The sequence below is a fragment of the Epinephelus fuscoguttatus genome, linkage group LG9, assembly GCF_011397635.1.
Source record: "Epinephelus fuscoguttatus linkage group LG9, E.fuscoguttatus.final_Chr_v1".
In the NCBI taxonomy this organism is placed as follows: domain Eukaryota; kingdom Metazoa; phylum Chordata; class Actinopteri; order Perciformes; family Serranidae; genus Epinephelus; species Epinephelus fuscoguttatus.
In genome coordinates, this window is record NC_064760.1 from 33596347 (window position 1) to 33613887 (window position 17541).

At 42.2% G+C, this 17541-nt stretch overlaps 1 protein-coding gene across 3 annotated transcripts in view; it reads left to right on the forward strand.

Annotated features, from left to right (window-relative positions):
• gpc3 (glypican 3) overlaps positions 1-17541 on the forward strand; it is a 149107-nt gene that overhangs the window by 99165 nt on the left and 32401 nt on the right. For all 3 annotated transcript variants that reach the window (XM_049585568.1, XM_049585570.1, XM_049585569.1), the window contains exons 4-6: positions 3205-3347; positions 3891-4016; positions 9443-9554. In XM_049585568.1, coding sequence (XP_049441525.1) covers positions 3205-3347; positions 3891-4016; positions 9443-9554 — 381 coding nt within the window. The remainder of the gene's footprint in view (positions 1-3204; positions 3348-3890; positions 4017-9442; positions 9555-17541) is intronic.

A 17541-nucleotide genomic window follows, 5' to 3' on the forward strand; every position in this document is an offset into this window, starting at 1 on the left:
TGACAGTTCAATTGTTTGAAAAACATATTTTAACAGTATCCACATGAATGGTGTTAAATCACTTCCACATTAATATCATATGAATAGAACACATTCACTGGCGTCTGTTAAAGGTGCTACATACAATATTCAGAGTCTGGGTTGGGATTGCCTGCACACGGCTCTCACCTCTGACGTCACAAGTGAACATGAAGGTGGCTGAGCTGAAATGGCGACGTTGCTAACTAACCAATAGTGCTGACAGTGCCAATAGCAGCGGCGGTGCTAACAGAGCCAACAGTGTTAACCTGGAGTGGAACTGGAGGGTGGGCATTACGTTTCCAGGACAGGGTTATCAGTTGTAACTGTTGGGACACACACAGAGGGATTCGCAATGCCATGCACGCCTGACCGGACCTTTAACCTCAACAAGGAGCTGTGAAACTTGGATAAAAACAAACACACAGTGAGTGTAACTTCATGCCCTGCTTAGGATGCTGTCACTTATATCTCTACATAGCAAATTGTTGTTTGCTGCTACAGTTTGTTAATGTTAATAATTGCATAAATAGAACTTCGAAGGTTTTTTGGTTTGTTTTGTTTTATTTTGTTTAGTGTGGCTGTGGGACAAAAAAGGTTGTTGCAAAGGAATACTTGACACAACTATTTACAAACAGGTGCGTAGGAGAGATGAGCAGAACACAACTTTTGTATTTTTTTCATTAACCAGACCTTCATCAGGAAAACTGACTGATGGTTTATTTAGTTAGTCTAGTCTCTTACTGAAATGTTGCAGCATTAAAATAATCATTTTTGCAAGTTAGACAGTGTGTGAGAGTTGTTCTCGGTTGGGAACAGCTGCTACAGCTTACTTGATCAAAACTAACAATTTACACCACATCAAACTGAGAGATTGTTGCAGCATATTCCTCATTTCAAATCCAGACAGTGCCCTATCCATTTGAAGTTAAACCATGATAGCTGTCTGGAACTTTACTTTTGACATATATATAGTGAGACTTTCATTTCCACTTCACTGGGAGGATTTGAAAGGGTTTCATCTGAAATAGGATGCCTATAATGTGTGCATTCCACCAGAAGTCAGTTCCTATGCTGGTGACAACAATGCATAGAGATGGAGGAGGAGGTGGAGGAGGAAGAGGAAGAAGAGGAGGGCTGAGTGCTGACTCAGTCTCTCCCTTAAGCCTGGACTCCCCTGGAACACAAACATTACTCACCAGATATTCTCCAATATGTTGTTACAGCTGTGCATGGCACCCTGCCACCTTTATAACACCGATAGTATCATCTTTCCTCCACACACTGTTTTCTTATTAACGACTCCTTTTGATTAAGATTAATGGGAAAGCCTGATTATACGTTGGAGTGTCAGGAACCACATGAATTGCCATTGATTTGTTTGGAGTTTATCTTTACCTCATGTTTGCACAAGCACACCGCCACATGGAACCTGAGATGCAGGTGTGCAAGTGCACGAACGTGTGGACTGTGAGGTCTATGTGTGTGTGTGTTGTATTACAGGCCGTCAGCACCTCTCTCTCAGTGAGGCAGGCTGCTTGGTGCAGATAAAAGTGTGCAGATATTTCAGAGCTCTCACGCTGAGGCAGGCTTTATCTGCAGACTCTCCTGTTGGTTGTGTTAGTCCAGCCCTGGGTGATATTAATACCCCACTAATGAGCCCCTTCCTTGAAGAATCCGGAAACAATCGGCGGGCGGGGGGGATGGGAGGCGGCGGCAGAGGGGCCCGCGTGCTGAATCAGTCTCTCCCTTGTGCCACAACTCCCCTACGGCTTCCCGGGAACGCACAAACAAAAAGAGGAACGCAGCTCCAATCACATTAATCATGGCCTGTGGGAGCACCGGCACTCGCTCCAGGCGCAGGAGAACGAGAGAATTACACGAGAGGAAGAGAATGAGGTGGCAGAGACAATGGGCTGAAGTGTGTGTGTGTGTGTGTGTGTGTGTGTGTGTGTGTGTGTGTGTGTGAGAGAGAGAGAAAGAGAGATTTCCCCAAGTACACAGTGGGGCAGTATTAGTGGAGATGGCTAGTCAGGGATGCAGGGTATTAGTGAATGCCTGGTGCAGGAGAACTCAACCATCTGTGACTATCAGGATTGTGTGTGTGTGTGTGTGTGTGTGTGTGTGTGTGTGGACTAAGGTGTCTGTGCCGTGACTAGAACTGTATCCTTGGATGACAAGGCTGCATTGATTAACCCTGATCATTCTGTCTTTCAGCTGATCAGCATTTCTGTGTGTGTCAGCACGCATGCAAGTATGTGGGTTTGCCATTATATTATGTAGGAGTGCATGTTTATCATGTTAATGGGCCTGGGTGCATTATGTTCAAATGAATAATTGCATAAAATGATTCATTTTTGTTTACGCTGGGAAATCTGTGTGTGTGTGTGTGTGTGTGTGTGTGTGTGTGTGTGTGTGTGTGTGTGTGTGTGTGTGTGTGTGTGTGTGTGTGTGTGTGTGAGCGCTTGTGGCCACAGTTGCCACCGGATAAAGATGTCCAGTGCTGCTCTATCAGGTCACATCAGTATTCAGCGGCAGTAGTGCCAGCCTATTCACTTAAAGGGGAGCTGGGCACAATTAGCTGTTAACGTTACATGGCAGAATTAAGCCTCGGCCAGTATCCCCGGGGGAAATTAAACCACCGGCAAATCATTAAACCACAAGCTAAACATTAACAGCCATTTGCATTTTTATTGCACCTGAAAAGAATGTGCCAGGTCCATTATCTCTGAGAGACAGAGAGGGACTTCTTATTTATTATTGTTATGTCGTCCCGTGTGGAAACACAATGGCATTTATATGGGGGAAGAAGAAGCAAACGAGAGGCCTTATTTTCACGCTCGCGTTTTTGGAGTGTTATGATTACAAATTCGAACAAGGCGGAAACGGCTGGCAGAGGATACAATGACTTGTTTGTTATGCAAATCCCCCTGCTTTCATCCCTCCCAAAAATAAACAAACCCAAACTAGATGACAATTTGCAGAGGGGCTCAGCTGAGTAAGGCCGGCAGTTTGGCTGTTGACAGGTTCTTACTGTCTGCAGTGTCATTGCTATTAAGAGTTTGAATAAACAGGCTCAGGGCCAGGAACTGGGAGCAATGCAACATAAGTGAGGTGAAGAGGTTTGGGGGAACTGAATTCGCTCGCTCAATCCCGGTTTCTCATTTTCTTCTGTCTTCTCTGCAGGTGAGCGGGATGTGTGGACACACTCCTCAGCGGGCCTCTCGCTCAGTCGGATCCCCTCCTCCCCAGCCTCCCGCTGCCTCTGCAGCCCGCAACACTCAGCCCTCATCCTTGGACTCTGATGAGACTTTAGCCGGCCTCCGCAGGTGAGGAAATCAGGAGACGTAATCCAGACTGAGACCCTTCCAGCTGATGAAGCAGCACTCACTATCAAGACCACTTCAGGGGCAGTGACAGACAAATATTGTCCCTGACTCTGTGGACAGGTTTCCTCCCGTTACCTTGCGGCACTCAGTCTTTCGCCTCCTGCGTGTTTTCAACACCCCTGATGCAATAACAGGCTTAAATGAACAGTGTAATAATGCCCAGCAGGGCTGCTGGCCTCTGCAGCACAATGGCCAGATTAATGTCAATTAGGAACAGAGACACTGCTTATTCTTGCCTCTTTTACTCTCTCCTTCTCGAGGGGGATCTCATCGACTCGCTCTCAAGCTGAATTCCCTCTCTCATTCCATCTCTGCCTCTTCTTCTTTGTGTTTCTTTCCTTGTGCCTCTCCTTCTCTCACTGTAGGACAGTTTTATCTCTCTGCTCCTCTCTCTGCTGATGTGTGTGAGTCATATTCAGATTAACTGAAGTTTTATTCTTTGTCTCTCTCTATGTTGAACATTTCCTTTCTTTGCTTCCTCAGGGAGTTCATTTCCAACCTAAAGGGCTTCAGCTCCTTCTACAGTGGTCTTGGGGAGGCGCTGTGCAGCCGTGAGCCTGCTCCAGCGAACCACTCCCTCTGCTGGAATGGGCAGGAGATGACAGACAGGTAAATCAGTGTCTCATTTGCCTGTATTTACAGTTGTAAAACACACTGTGAGCCCTATAGACAGATCTGCTCCCTAGCACAGCCTCCAGCCTGCAGGATGGTCCCACTCAGGTTTATTGCCTTACTAGATGATCAGTTATACAAATAGCCTGCTCTGATTCTTGAATTCCCAGTAGTCCAGCGGCATACCCAGGAGACTGTAGGTGAGTTGAAGGGTAAGTTTGCCCAGAGTTGATGAGCCTCACACGAGGGCCCCCCTCTCCCACCGAGTGTGAGTGTAAATCTTGACTTTGGCTCTATGGGATGTTATTAATGTCAGGCGTGTTGTCACCTTCTTCTCGCTTAGTTAATTGCTGTTTCGATCGTTCTCCCCTCCTTCATTCAACATCTCCCGTGCACCCTGCAGAACCTCATTTGGTTTGCGCAATATTTCACTTCACCCCTGTCCTTTGGCTCCACACATCATAACTTCCTCCTTTCCGCCCGCACCGTCAGCCGGCCCCAATTTCAATTTGGCTTAGATGGTTATAGATATCATCCTTTTTTCCTTTTTTTGCTTTGTAAATTATGTGTGGAATTTAATCAATGCAGAGGCACACAATTCAGACGAGGAGCGCTGCAGGTTAATGTTTTACCTCTTGTTCCCAGGGAGGACTGAGAATAAATTCCGAGCTCTCTCAAACTGCTGAAAGAGAGTCTGTCACAGAGATAGAAAAGAGTCTCAATCTGTGAGGAGACATCAGGTTGGCATGAGGGCAGAGCTGTCCTGAGGGGATGATTACAAACTGGACCAAACAGTGCGATAGGAAGGTGCTGGGAGGCAAGAAAGGAGACGAAATGATGGAGAGATTACAGTGCCTCCAGGCAAGCAATTCTCTGTGTCATCTGTGAGGGCATATGCCTGCAAATTCACTCGGGGTACATTTTCATTCCGAGATTTGTTCTGGATCATCTTCCATTATCCTCACAGATAGGACAGACTCCAGAGCCAAACGTGGCATTCATTCTCGTATTGTCTCATGCAGATAATTTTAGACTGGGTGGGTGCGGGGGGTAAGCGCTGGAGGGGTCGGGTACTGAATGTCTCCGATACTCGAGGAGTGATCTTTGCAGCTAAATGTGGCACTTTTTTATCAGACGTGTTTACCATCCCACCTGGAGCCAAGATCAGAGGAGCAACACTTTTTACCACATCAAAGAGCGTTACACTGATAACTGTGATAACAGATGGGGTGCCGTGTCAAGTCAAAACAGTAAATTTCCATTCCTCTTTTGGATCTAATGACAGTGTAAACTCATGCGTGTGTGGTAAGTGATAAAAGATTAGATGCTATGTCAACTGTGAACATTTAATTCAGAGACGGTGTGAAAATGAAAATGAATAGGGGGAGGGGAGGTCATTTTTTTCCTCTGGCTGAAGGTAGAGTAGTCTGACTTTTATGGAAGAGCAGGGGAGTTTTATTTTATCATCCTGAATCAATATATTCTTTCATCATTCCTTTGCAAAGTAGTTAAGGTTACATAAAAAGTCACAAGGAAAAGAACTTTCACTTGTAATGTGATTCATAAAGGTGCACTTTGCCATAAGCAAGGGACAACAGTTTTGTCACTGCACCCGGGTTTTAATAATGTATTTTCCAGGGACACTGCACATTGATCACAGTTAATGTGCCTGTGTTATCCAAAAGGCAAATTTTCAGCAGTCGTCCCTGAGCACGCAGCTTTACTTGAAGCTAAATGTGAGTGTCAGCATGGCAACATGCTCACAATGTCAGTGCCAACATGCTGATGTAAAGCAGGAGTAATGTTTTCCATTTCTTATCTTACTTCATGTTAACAGTCAAACTTCAGCTCATTGGGACTGAGCAGGAAGTACAGCTGAGGCTGATGGGAATGTCATTAGTTTTGCAGGTATTTGGTCAAAAACCAAAGTGTTGAACAGAATACAATTTTGATCTGGTGGTGTGAGAGGAAAAATGATTACAGTTCATCTTGAGGGGAACACAAATGTCTTAAGTCGATAAAACTGAAATCCATCCTGTAGTTGTTAAGACAGTTAACGAAAAAATACAAATGTCAACCTCATGGTGGACTCAGAAGGAAAGTCAAGGGAATTACCAGATTGTTGGTAGAATACAAAGTCTAGTGACCATTTATATATGTACCACAGCTCATGCCAATCCATCTAATACTGTGGTGCAGGAATGAGTCCTAAAACCTGTGAATGAGTGAGCATATTTCCGAAGTCTCTCTCAAAGTCAGTGGTTTTTTAATTGGGTTTTTGGTTAGATGCCTAAAATAATATTAACACAAGCTGAAAGGGGAACACCACATAAATCAAGAATACCAATTTGTTATTTCCATGGCTGAGGGAGGTTCAGTCAGTATTTGTGAACATGAGCTGCTGTCTTTCAAAGACAAAAACCAGAGTGGTCATGAGCTTTATTCTATTATAGTGTTCTCAATTCAGAAACAGAAAATGTACCCATATACTCAGAACATTCCCTGGGTGTTCTCAGTATCATCTAGAACATCTTTTACCGTTCATTGTCTCAGCTCCGAGCTTTATATCCTGTGACATCACAAATATGAGTTTTAGCGCTCTAGCTTTTTGTATTTGGGAGTTGTTCATGTTTACTAATATTTTTGGACTGTCTCCGACTATGGCAACAGCCTGTATGAATTAAAAAAAATGTGCATACTTCCCCTTTAAGAGACTTGAGCGTCTTGTTCTAGGACATTAAATACCCCACTCATGAATTTTGAAGCTTTTACACATCTTAAAAAAGGTGGTCGCTAACAAGTGTTTAAATGAGACCACAAAGCATCATTATGCCGAACACAGCTTTACAGTCTCAATGGGGTGGCAATGTTGAAGTCATGGGACCATAGAGTAGTTCGTTTATAACCTAATGTTAGCTTTTTACTTCTGGGGGATGTATTTACGCTTCAAAGGTCATAAAAGTGGTGTTCATTTGCTGAGCAAAATGTATAAGTATCATAAGTTTTTGTTTGCCACAGAGCTTATTTTCTGCAATAATCCACAATCCAATGGAAAAACACCACTGGCTTTTTGGACGAGGGAATCAGGGCGATGCTCACTAACAGAAAGCAGAATCCTTGCATTACTTTATAGATGAGATATTTCAGGCTGGACCAAATGGTGCACAGACAGACAGATGGACATTGCCATCCCCAGAGCCATGCCACTTGTCTACATTGGAAGCACACATTGGAAATTCTACCAGATATGAAGATTCAATTTGAAGTACACAATTAAACAAGTTGTACAGATTTGAGACATGTTGTCGGGCGGATGTTGTAGTTTGTTTTTGAAGATGTGGGTTAAAAGAAAAACATTAATACCCCTGGAGAGGGGCTTTGCCTTTTTTAACAGAGATGAAGACAAGCTTTGGCCCCCTCACCACCTCAGTAATTTTCATACAGTCCCTTATAGCTGTTTTTATGATATCATCTAAATTTGATTCTGGTTTTTGCTCAAGATGACATTCAGCCTGGAGACGTACAGTGTATTAACAGTAGCTGTTTACACCCCACATACTCTGACCTTTGACTATGTCTGCATCGTAGGACTGGAAGTGTGATCATTCAGTGTGAAAAGCATCAGACTCCATTATATAGTCCTTCAACACCTGGGGTCTCTTCCCCTCCTGTTGTTTACTCTGATGTGAGAGGCATCTCATTCAGACTGGACCTAATAGCATGGTAATTGGTGTTAGATTAGATTAGGTTATCACTGGAGTTAACTGATCCCATCAGCTCCGCTGGCAGCGAACAATAACACAGGAACGATCAGATAACAAAACGAAAGCTGACAACTGAGACTATCAGTGGTGAAAAAGAGTTTAACGGTGAGACACACTAAATTACGTCTCGGTAAAACTATCTGACTGGCATCTAGCACGTGAAACGCTAACCTGCCTCGGCTCCTAATCGTCAGTCAAAATCTCCCTCCTCTAATCCTCCTTCCTCGACCCATATTTCCTCTATTCCTCGCCTTAATGGATCACACATCTCTCTCCATTATTAATGTGATAATTAGCAGTGGAGAGGGGGTGAGATCATGGCTAATAAGAAGAATAAATAACTGGGGAAATGTAATTTGAGTTTAATGAAAAGTCTGGCTTAAGGGAGAGCGGGAGACTGATGAATGGAGATGGCAGGTGAAAGGTGTGTGTGTGTGTCTGTGTGTGTGTGTGTCTGTATGTGTGTGTGTGTGTGTGTGTGTGTGTGTGTGTGTGTTTGGATGTGTGTGTCTGCTCAGGGCAGTGTCACAGTGATGAGAACAGAGTATGACCTCATGCTTTGCACACACACACAATCTCACTTACACACATGTTTTTTTTCAAGACTCATTTCTCTCTTACTCACCTTTCCTCTGAAAATAATTTTCCCTACTTTGGCCTATTTGTCCTTCATCTGTCCAACATTTGCAGCAATATAGCAGATGGCATTTACGCTGAGATATGACTTCTGCCCTCACCACCACTCATATCACTGTGGTGCCCGGGGGAGGATATGTTGTCGATCCTGACTCTAACTCATCCAGACACGCTTGTCTCATGCCAAAGCTGCGATGGCGTGGTGGGAAGGGGTTAAATCCTGGCTCTGCCAAGAGCGGTGAAACACCTGCAGGAAAGTTTCAGACTCTCCAGCCCCTCCTCTTGATAACATACACAGGTGTCAACAGAGCCGTGTTTCCTCAGTTACACAAAGGGACATGTAAGCACCTGCCCGTAGGCTGCTTTTACCTAAATATACCCTCGCTGCTAAAGCAGGACAAAAGCACATCTCTGCTAATGTCCTCTCATTTACACCAGATATGATTAAAAGCCACTAATTGACCAGTTTAATGTGCATGAAATTAATTAGCAGCTAGACCTTGTGTAATGGTTTAACTCCTTTGAAGATGTTTTTAGCTCATGGCTGAATTTGAAATAGTAAAACGTTTTTATATCAACATTTAACAGCCTCTCTGTCTAAAGGCTGATGCTTCTGAACAAAAATACTTTTCTTCCATAAGAGGTTTGTAGTCTGCTCTGCTTTTATTAAAAATATAAAAAGATATCTTGAAACATTAAAAATATTATCCCCTGTTTAACTTTATAGACGTAATGTCTTCAGTGAGGGAAAAGTTAGTCCTTTGAAAGGGTTGAGTTACAAATGAACTTTCCAGCTCTGCAGCTCTGCCCCTAAACTACAAAAAAAGAAAAACAGAGGAGCTGTCATTCATGTTGTCAACACTAGGTGGTGATAAGCGCCTTGTGTGGAGTGATAGAGCAGCGGCAGTTCATTATGTCTCCCACTCATGAAGCTCATATTGAGGTGTCTAAATTCAGTGAAACTCCTCTAAACAATCAGAAATATAAGAAGTGAGTTATTTATTTTTCTTTCTGGCCTGTCAGGTTTCCTGGGCCTGGCCTGAAGCGAGCGCACCCCGGCTCAGAGTCCCGAAGCAACAAGCCCCCTGAGCCAATCATCAGCCAGATCATAGACAAACTCAAACACATCAACCAGGTGAGCTGTGTCCATGTGTGTGTGTGTCGTCCAGGGTCTGTGTGTTTCCACCACTTGTCATTTTGCTCCTGTGAGTTCTTGTTAAACTGTGTCTTTTAAAGTTTACAACAGCTCAAGTAAGTCGTCTGTCTACGCACACAAGTTGCCCTCTCCTCTGTGGAGGCGTAAGGGTTTACCTCACCATTAGTTCTACCTCTTGGTTCACAATTGGACATTGATTTCCAAGCTGCTGCAGGTCAGCACAGGACAAGACAAGATGTGAAATGAAGATGCCTTCTGCTGTACTGCGCCTTTCTCTCTCATATTTGAGAGAAACTTTATCGACAATCTGTGTTCAAGGTGATGTCAACACCATGTTCTGTTTTTAAAACACAACAAAAAATACTACTGACTGGAAACTTCTGAATAGATTATGTCCTCCATCCTCTGTAAGCCCCAGCTGTCGTCAAGGCCAAAGCCCCCTTTTTTCGTTGCTGCTGTCGCCATGGAAACCACCTTTTGGAGTGGGCTGAGTGCAGAGATGCTGGCACGCAGGCTCAAAGTCAGCCTCTGTAGATAGATGTATCTGCCCACAGATCTGTCTGTACTTCCTGGTTCCTGGTGGTTGCATTTGTAGTTGTCAACACTTGGGATGGCTGCTGAACCCCCCCCCCAAAACACACACCCCATCTCACATCTGTGAAGTCTGGTTGCGTGAGCGTGTTTTTGTCTACACGTATGTGTTTGAGCTTCTGAGTGCCGCAGGCCTGTCACAGTGGATTACAATCCCTCTCTCCTGTTTAAACAACCTGGGAGATCCAAGGAGCAACTGTGGACCTTCCTCCACTCCGACTCTGACAACCAGAGACCCTCAAGAAAAATACAGAGGGTTGTGGTTTGAGACGCTGTAATTTTCTCAATTACTTCTGCTGTATTACCTCATGTGCGCTTTGGCCTGCTGTAAGCGAGAGGAGCGGTACTTGAACAGAAGTGTTAGGTGTTTACTTACCCTCTACCCTCTTCAAAAATCCCTGTCATGATTCATCCCCGATCTCACTCGCAATGTTACGTGCAGGTTTAAAAAATAATTCCCCCCCCCCCCCCCCCCCAATGAGAGTCCTATGTTTTTATAGTTTTGACCATCTTTTGTACTTTGTTTAAAAACACTGTATAACATGTATAACAGCAACATCACAAAAAAGTCAGACAGGGTGAAAACCAAAATTGGGCAGATAATCTGACAGGTTATATACAGGCACCTGTTATGCCAGATAATCCAAATCACTTTATTATGTGGTTAAACCAAAAGTGAGGACCTTAAAGTATGAAGGATGTTGGCAACATACAGTCAAGTTAATTCTTTTACTGCTCACCTTTATTTTTCTCTTCCAAATAAATTCATCTAACCAGGAAGTATGCTAAAAATTTGTATGATTATCTCACTGTGTGTGTCCCTGTCCTCATATGACTTCTTTCTATCAATGTTGCAATGTTCAAGCCCAGTCACCAGAATAATATGCTGGCATTGTACGTTTCTGTAAAAATCACAGGTATGGGTATACATTTGTATGTTGCAGCAGACAGCAACAGACTACTGTTTGAGACTGACCAAAGCAAGTACTCTATTTTAAATGATGCACTGGGTCATTTCCAGCCGTGTTTGTGGTGACCAAACTGGGTATTTAAAGCCAAAATGTAATCTTTTTGTGCCGAAATATAACCACACATGAACTCCAGTGTTGTTGAAACAGAAAGAATCGTTAAGTTTGAACATATCAGCTACCTGTGAAATGTACAAACAAGGTTGGGAAGTAACAAGATACAAGTAAGTTACGTATTTAGAATACAAAATACGAGTAACTGTATTCAGTTACAGTTTAAATTGGTGGTATTTTAAATACAGTTACCATATTCAAAAAGTAGATTACTTAAATGTATTATTTTATTTGTTTGGGTGCATTTGCTCTCACATCGTGTCCTTCCTGCCGCTTGCTTTGCAAGCACCACAGTGGTTGCGGGACAGCTGATTCATGAGGTTGAATTGAGGAATGATCTACACAACATCTCATTTAACTACAAAAAAAACAAAATAAGGAAGCAGCTGGCTGGAGGGAGATCGCAAGGAAGTTTCTGGTAAATTACCATTGCTAATAACATCCTACCTTGTTGTTGGCCATATTGTGTGTCATTTTCAGTAAACATCACAATATAAAATGTGTGGGGGTTTTTTTGTTTAAAAAGTACCAACGTAGAAAGAAAGTACTTGTCCATCTTTTAAGTGGATACATCCCCTGTTGAGTACACAGCTGATAGGTAGCCTATGTGGCTTGTTGACATAACCTAACAGAAGTGCATCTTTAACGGATTCAGCAACGCTCCCTTGTTGTTATACATTGTGTTCAATTCATATGAGGCACGCATTTCCCATAAACAGATAGATTTTTAAAAAGTGTGTGCAGTGCAGTGACAGGAGATGCACAGCCAGGACACTGTTGTGTGTTTTTGGCATGAAAAGACCCAATAAGATCAGCAAGATGATTTTGAAGTATTCCAGAAGTAATCCAAAGTATTTAGAATACATTACTTAGTTTGAGTAATCTAATGGAATAAATTACATGTTACATTTTAGGGTATGTATTCAATATTCTGTAGTGGTATTCATTTTAAAAGTAACCTCCCAACACTGCAAATGAAGCATAACTCTGGTTTGCCAAAAAATACAGCGGCAACATGTACTCTGGTGACTGCGTTGAACATTTCCACATCTCAGCAGTTAACTTGTTGCGTATGATGTTTTTGATACCAACAGGAATGACGGCCAAAAATAAAAGCCAGTGTAGCTGTAATAAACTAGAAACATCCTTTAATCTTAAAAACACAGGGCATGCACACATACACACTCTAATGCAATAAGCCTTTCAAAACTTCCTGCCCTGACAGGGACAAACATTTGTACCCATATGATTACAAGCAGAGCTGCTGCAGCGCAGACTGTTTACCATGTGGATCAGTTTCCTGATGGGCTTTTGATGAGATTTTGCAGGGAAATGCAGTTTGGTGAAATGACTGAGCTCATTGTGTTACAGACATTCAGACAATCCTTTAGAAACATGGACACTGTCAAACTTTATATCCGTGTGTGTGTGTGTGTGATCAGATGTTCTCAGTTCAGTAACCTAATACTCATTTCACAATGGTTCCGATATTGTACTGATGACGTGGTATACATGTGGACATTTATGGGGTTTTGATGCTGTTTACATAAACGCCTGATAATAATGCAGATGGACGATTCACATGGGAGCTTTTAATCCCATATCTGATGACCATACAGCAGAGTCAGGCACATTTGTGCTTGAACTCCAACTTCCCTTTAGATCTCGACATCAATAGGTTGGATTAACATCTGACAAAAGACGGACTGCGTTTGATTGCATATTTCATGTGCAGTAAAACTGTTTATGACTCAAAGCCATTTGTGCAAAAATCAGATTACACAAATATTTTTACTACAATTCATCACTATACTCGGGTACACAAAATAATAGGAACGCCTCACAAGATGATGCAACATAATACAATAGCCCTGCAATAAAAGCTCCCCTTGTGAAGTTTACAATATTAAAGTTTTCTTCAGCCTGAGAGAGCTCACTCAACCTTATGATCACTTCTGAGGTTTCAATTCATGATGTTTATGTGTCAATTTTCATTATATTGTAAGCTGTTCCTGTTATTTTGCCTCACCATTTGTATATCCATTTTTGAAATTTGCCAATATAAAAAGAAATCTGTTGTTCCACCACACATTCACTCTATTGGAGTAACCATTGGGCATGAGAGCAACTGTGTGCACCCTACGTGCTGCTGCTTTCGTCAGGTTGGCGGTAAAACACCGGGGCAGCCATCTCATTTCTTCTTTTATTTATTCCTCCAGGTGGGTGATATAAAGCACAGTTAATCATAACACTGCACTGTGCTAATTAAATATGTTTATGCAGCAAGTTAAGTTTTATGACTTGTGGATGACAGTGAATGTTCATGATGGATAATAGTGTCTGTTGTGCGATGGCCTAACTAGCGAGGGTCTCTGCCTTTTTTTTTAAATTATTTTTACTATCTGACATGACAAAACAATGGTTCAGATACATAGTAGGCCTAGTATAGCTGTTGGCATTAGTAGTTGTTTTTATTAAGTGCTGCAGAATTACAGTGGTATTGTTTACAAAGTTGTAAGCTAAGCTAACAGAGCTAACATCACCTGTTAGCTATTGTTCAAAACTGGTGTGTGCTCCAGCTGTATGCCTGCCTTTCTCTGTCCTTGTTCTTCTCTCTGCTTCACTGACTTTGGTCGCTCTGTCCTCATTTGATGCTCCAAAATTGAAACAAGGTCAGAGTAGGAGCTCTAAAGCAGTGTGTCATACCTCAAAACACTTTTGTGCATGTTCAGCCATTTTAAAACACTAGGTGTATTTCAAAGTGCACGCGTCAGACACTTTTAGTGCATTTGAGCCTGAGGACTCAACAGTTAGCTCAGTGAGGCTATACTTTGACAAGGTGATGCATTCAGATGTTTTAGCATAAAGTTTACCATGTTCACCATCTTAGTTTAGCATGCAAACAATTAGCACCAAGTACAGCTGAGGCTTATGGTCATGAACTAGAATTTTGACATGATGGTGGTGCTGGATAAAAAGTTAATGGATCACCAAAGTTAATACAATACAGTATTTAAAAATTCACAGTGGTGTTAGTTGAAAATTCAGGGGGTTGACAAAGTTGTTATGATACATCATCTGGAAACCATGAATTTCCTTTACAAAATTTTGTGTCATTCCATTTAGTAGATCAGTGATAGTCAACTTACGGTCCCTGGGCCAAATCTGGCCCTCAGTAAGGTGCCGGGTGGCCCGTTGACTATTATTTAATTCACAACAAAAAATAAATTGATTCACACTGAACTTTTTTTGCACTTTCAGTATGAATAAGATATCAGAATGTATGGAGCTTGTTTTCATAAAAGTCTCAGTGGAGGATCCCCAGGACCCTCCAACAGAGGTCAAGTTTTACTTACTTTACAACTCAAAGTGTCTTAGTAAACAAAAAGTCATGACAATTTGGTCAACTTTTTGTCTTCTTTTTCCCTCTTGAAATGTATCCAGTTAGGCCAATACAGGTATCAGAAGTTTAAAAAAAAAAATCATTTAGACATAATTCTTTTTCTACAAATAGCCTACAAATTGACAACAAATTTCTACATGGTTATAGTCTTGCATTTCTCCAGCAGAGTTTATGACAAGTTTAAAGGATGATTCATTGTAAACTCTGACTTATCCATCTCACTGTTAACAAGCAGAAAAAGAACTTTACCAAAGCCTCAATTATTTTTAAATTGCAATATGTTATTCTGGAGGTTTACACTCATGTCTCACAAAGTCAGTAAATAAAACTAAACTTTGGACTTAGTCAGAGAAAACACTGCTGCGTTTAGACTGCTTACTTAAAGCACAGTTACACTCACAGATAATCAAACCTCCTACCTGGCTGTCAAACAGCGTCAAACCATAAACCTTCTCAAGACAATCCAGATCTGAGTCTTGCGGGGAACAGATGTGAAGTCTGGCGGCTGCTCGCTCTGCTGCCGTTCACGGGCTAACAAGAAGGCCTAGCTGCTAACAGCCACCACTGAAACTCACAAACCCCACAAATCCATTCAACAGCTCCACCATCCACAGTCAGACACACGGCGGCTTATTTAATGCCAAATTACCACTCATAACTCGCACCAACCGCTGACGCTACTCTGTTGTAGGTTTTTTGCAGGCGAAACATCCTGGTGCTGACTATTAACTGGAGTTTACCAGCCCATCGGCACTCCAATCTCACACTGCTCATACAGCATTAGAAGATAAGTTGGAGCACAGCCTTTTCCAGCTTTCTAGTTCAAAACATTTTTCTAAAATGTTTTATTATTATATTTATTATTATTTATCATTCTCTTCTCTCATTTTGAATGTCTGATATTCCACCACTTTTTGTCCAGTCAACAAAAATGAAACATAGATTTCGTCATAATTTTGGTTATCAAAATCCATTTTTAGCTCATCAAGAGCTTATCTTTGTCGTGAAAAAAGGTCATAGTTTTCATTAATGGAATTACTATTAGCTGTGACAGGATTTGCCTCTAAGCAAAGATAAGTGAGTACAGCAAATATGGAAAGGTTGGAAACAGACATTTCATTTATTATATTGATAAATATTACTAATGGTAGTGTAATAAGTGGCCCCTGGCCTCCTGTCATTTTGCAAAAGTGCTTCCCAGGCAAAGAAAGTTCCCTTTAAGTGTCCCTGTAGTAGATGTTAAGCTATTTCACTGGATCAGTGAAATGTTTGACCTGCTGGTGACTAGATTTAAAAGTCAGGGGATGAGCAAGTCATTACTCATTATTTATCCTCAGGGCACCATAAATGTCTGCACAAAATCTTGTGGCAATTTATACAGTACTTGTCTAGGTTGTTTAAGTGGTGGAAAGAGTGATTGGCATTGCCATCCGCAGAACCATGATGCAATCGTGACCAAAAAACATATCTGCCAGTAGAGCTGATGTCAAAGGCAACCCCTTAAACTGGCTTTATAATCCTGCTAAATGTTTATTGACTATACACAGTATTTCATGGTCCTAGCTGCTCTGAGCCGGCATGTTGTAAACAACCTCTGAAAGCTCTGGAGAAAGTGATGTTGTTTAGTTAAAGGCAGTTTTACAAGGTCTCCACCTCCCCGCCAGTTGAAAGACCACCAGCTCTAGATATTGCAGGGCTAAAAGCAAATGGACTAATTAACCATCTGATATGAGAGAGCAGGCCACAGCTCACAGATAATTACTTTCATCTGCCCTGTTTATGTGCGGAGTGTATGAGGACAGGCCAACAATGAGATAGTATGTGTAATGTTCCTGGAAGTCGACCAGGAGAGTGCCATGCTGATTAAAAGCTCCTCAGTCCTGTGATGTCGTCTCTATGTTTGAGCATCTTGTACAGTATGTTCACAGCTGCAGACTAAAGAATGTGTACATTATTGTCCTTTACACGCATTCAGCTCCACATTCAGAACATGGGTCACCCACATACTGGTCTTTACAAGTCCCATAAGACTCTTTTATCCTGCACACGTTTTCCATTTGAATGAACACTATTCTCCTTTTGGCTCAAATGGTGAGCACAATCAATGGTTCTTCCAGCTTGTACTGACCCACTTTCTAACCACGAATCAGTCCCAGCCCACAGTATGCAAGACTGTGTCATAAAATATAGGGGCTACTCTCTCCAACAGTGAGGGGAACATGGGACCCCTCCAAAGAATCCACTTCCTTCCAACTTTAATCCCCCTGATGTTTCATTCCTCCACTCCTAAGTGCTCCGTGACGATGGTGCTGTGAAATGCAACTATGCAGCGGAAATGTGTCATTTCTCACGTTGTCAGTGTTGATCAGAGAATCAGCAGATACAGAGACAGTCTGGCAGGGAGACCCTTGCCTTTGTGGCTCTTTGAGGCTAAACTAAACACCATAAGGGGAAAAAAAAATCTCAGAGCCGGTCGCCTCAGCTTATAGAACAACGTTTTCTCACGCCTAAAGCAGCTGATGTCATGACTGAGCTGCAGCCAAGTTTAAAGTGAGCTGTGCACTATAAATGGATGAAGAGAAATGGCTTTCTGCTTCGGTTATTGCTTCTCGACTTGGAATCTTTAAACAGTGCAAGCCTGTGAGGAGCCATGGACATTTCTGTGCATGCTCACACTTTGTAACAAATTCCTGTGTGAGGTCCTGTCTGAGTGTTGTGACCTGCAGTGTGTTAAGGGGACAGTTCACCCCCAAATTAAAAATACATATGATATAATTGAACTAGATGGCACTCGTGGCTTGTGGTGCTCAAGCACCAAAAAACATTTGAAAAACTCAACAGCAATGTCTCTTTCCAGAAGTCATGACCTGGTTACTCAAGATAATCCACA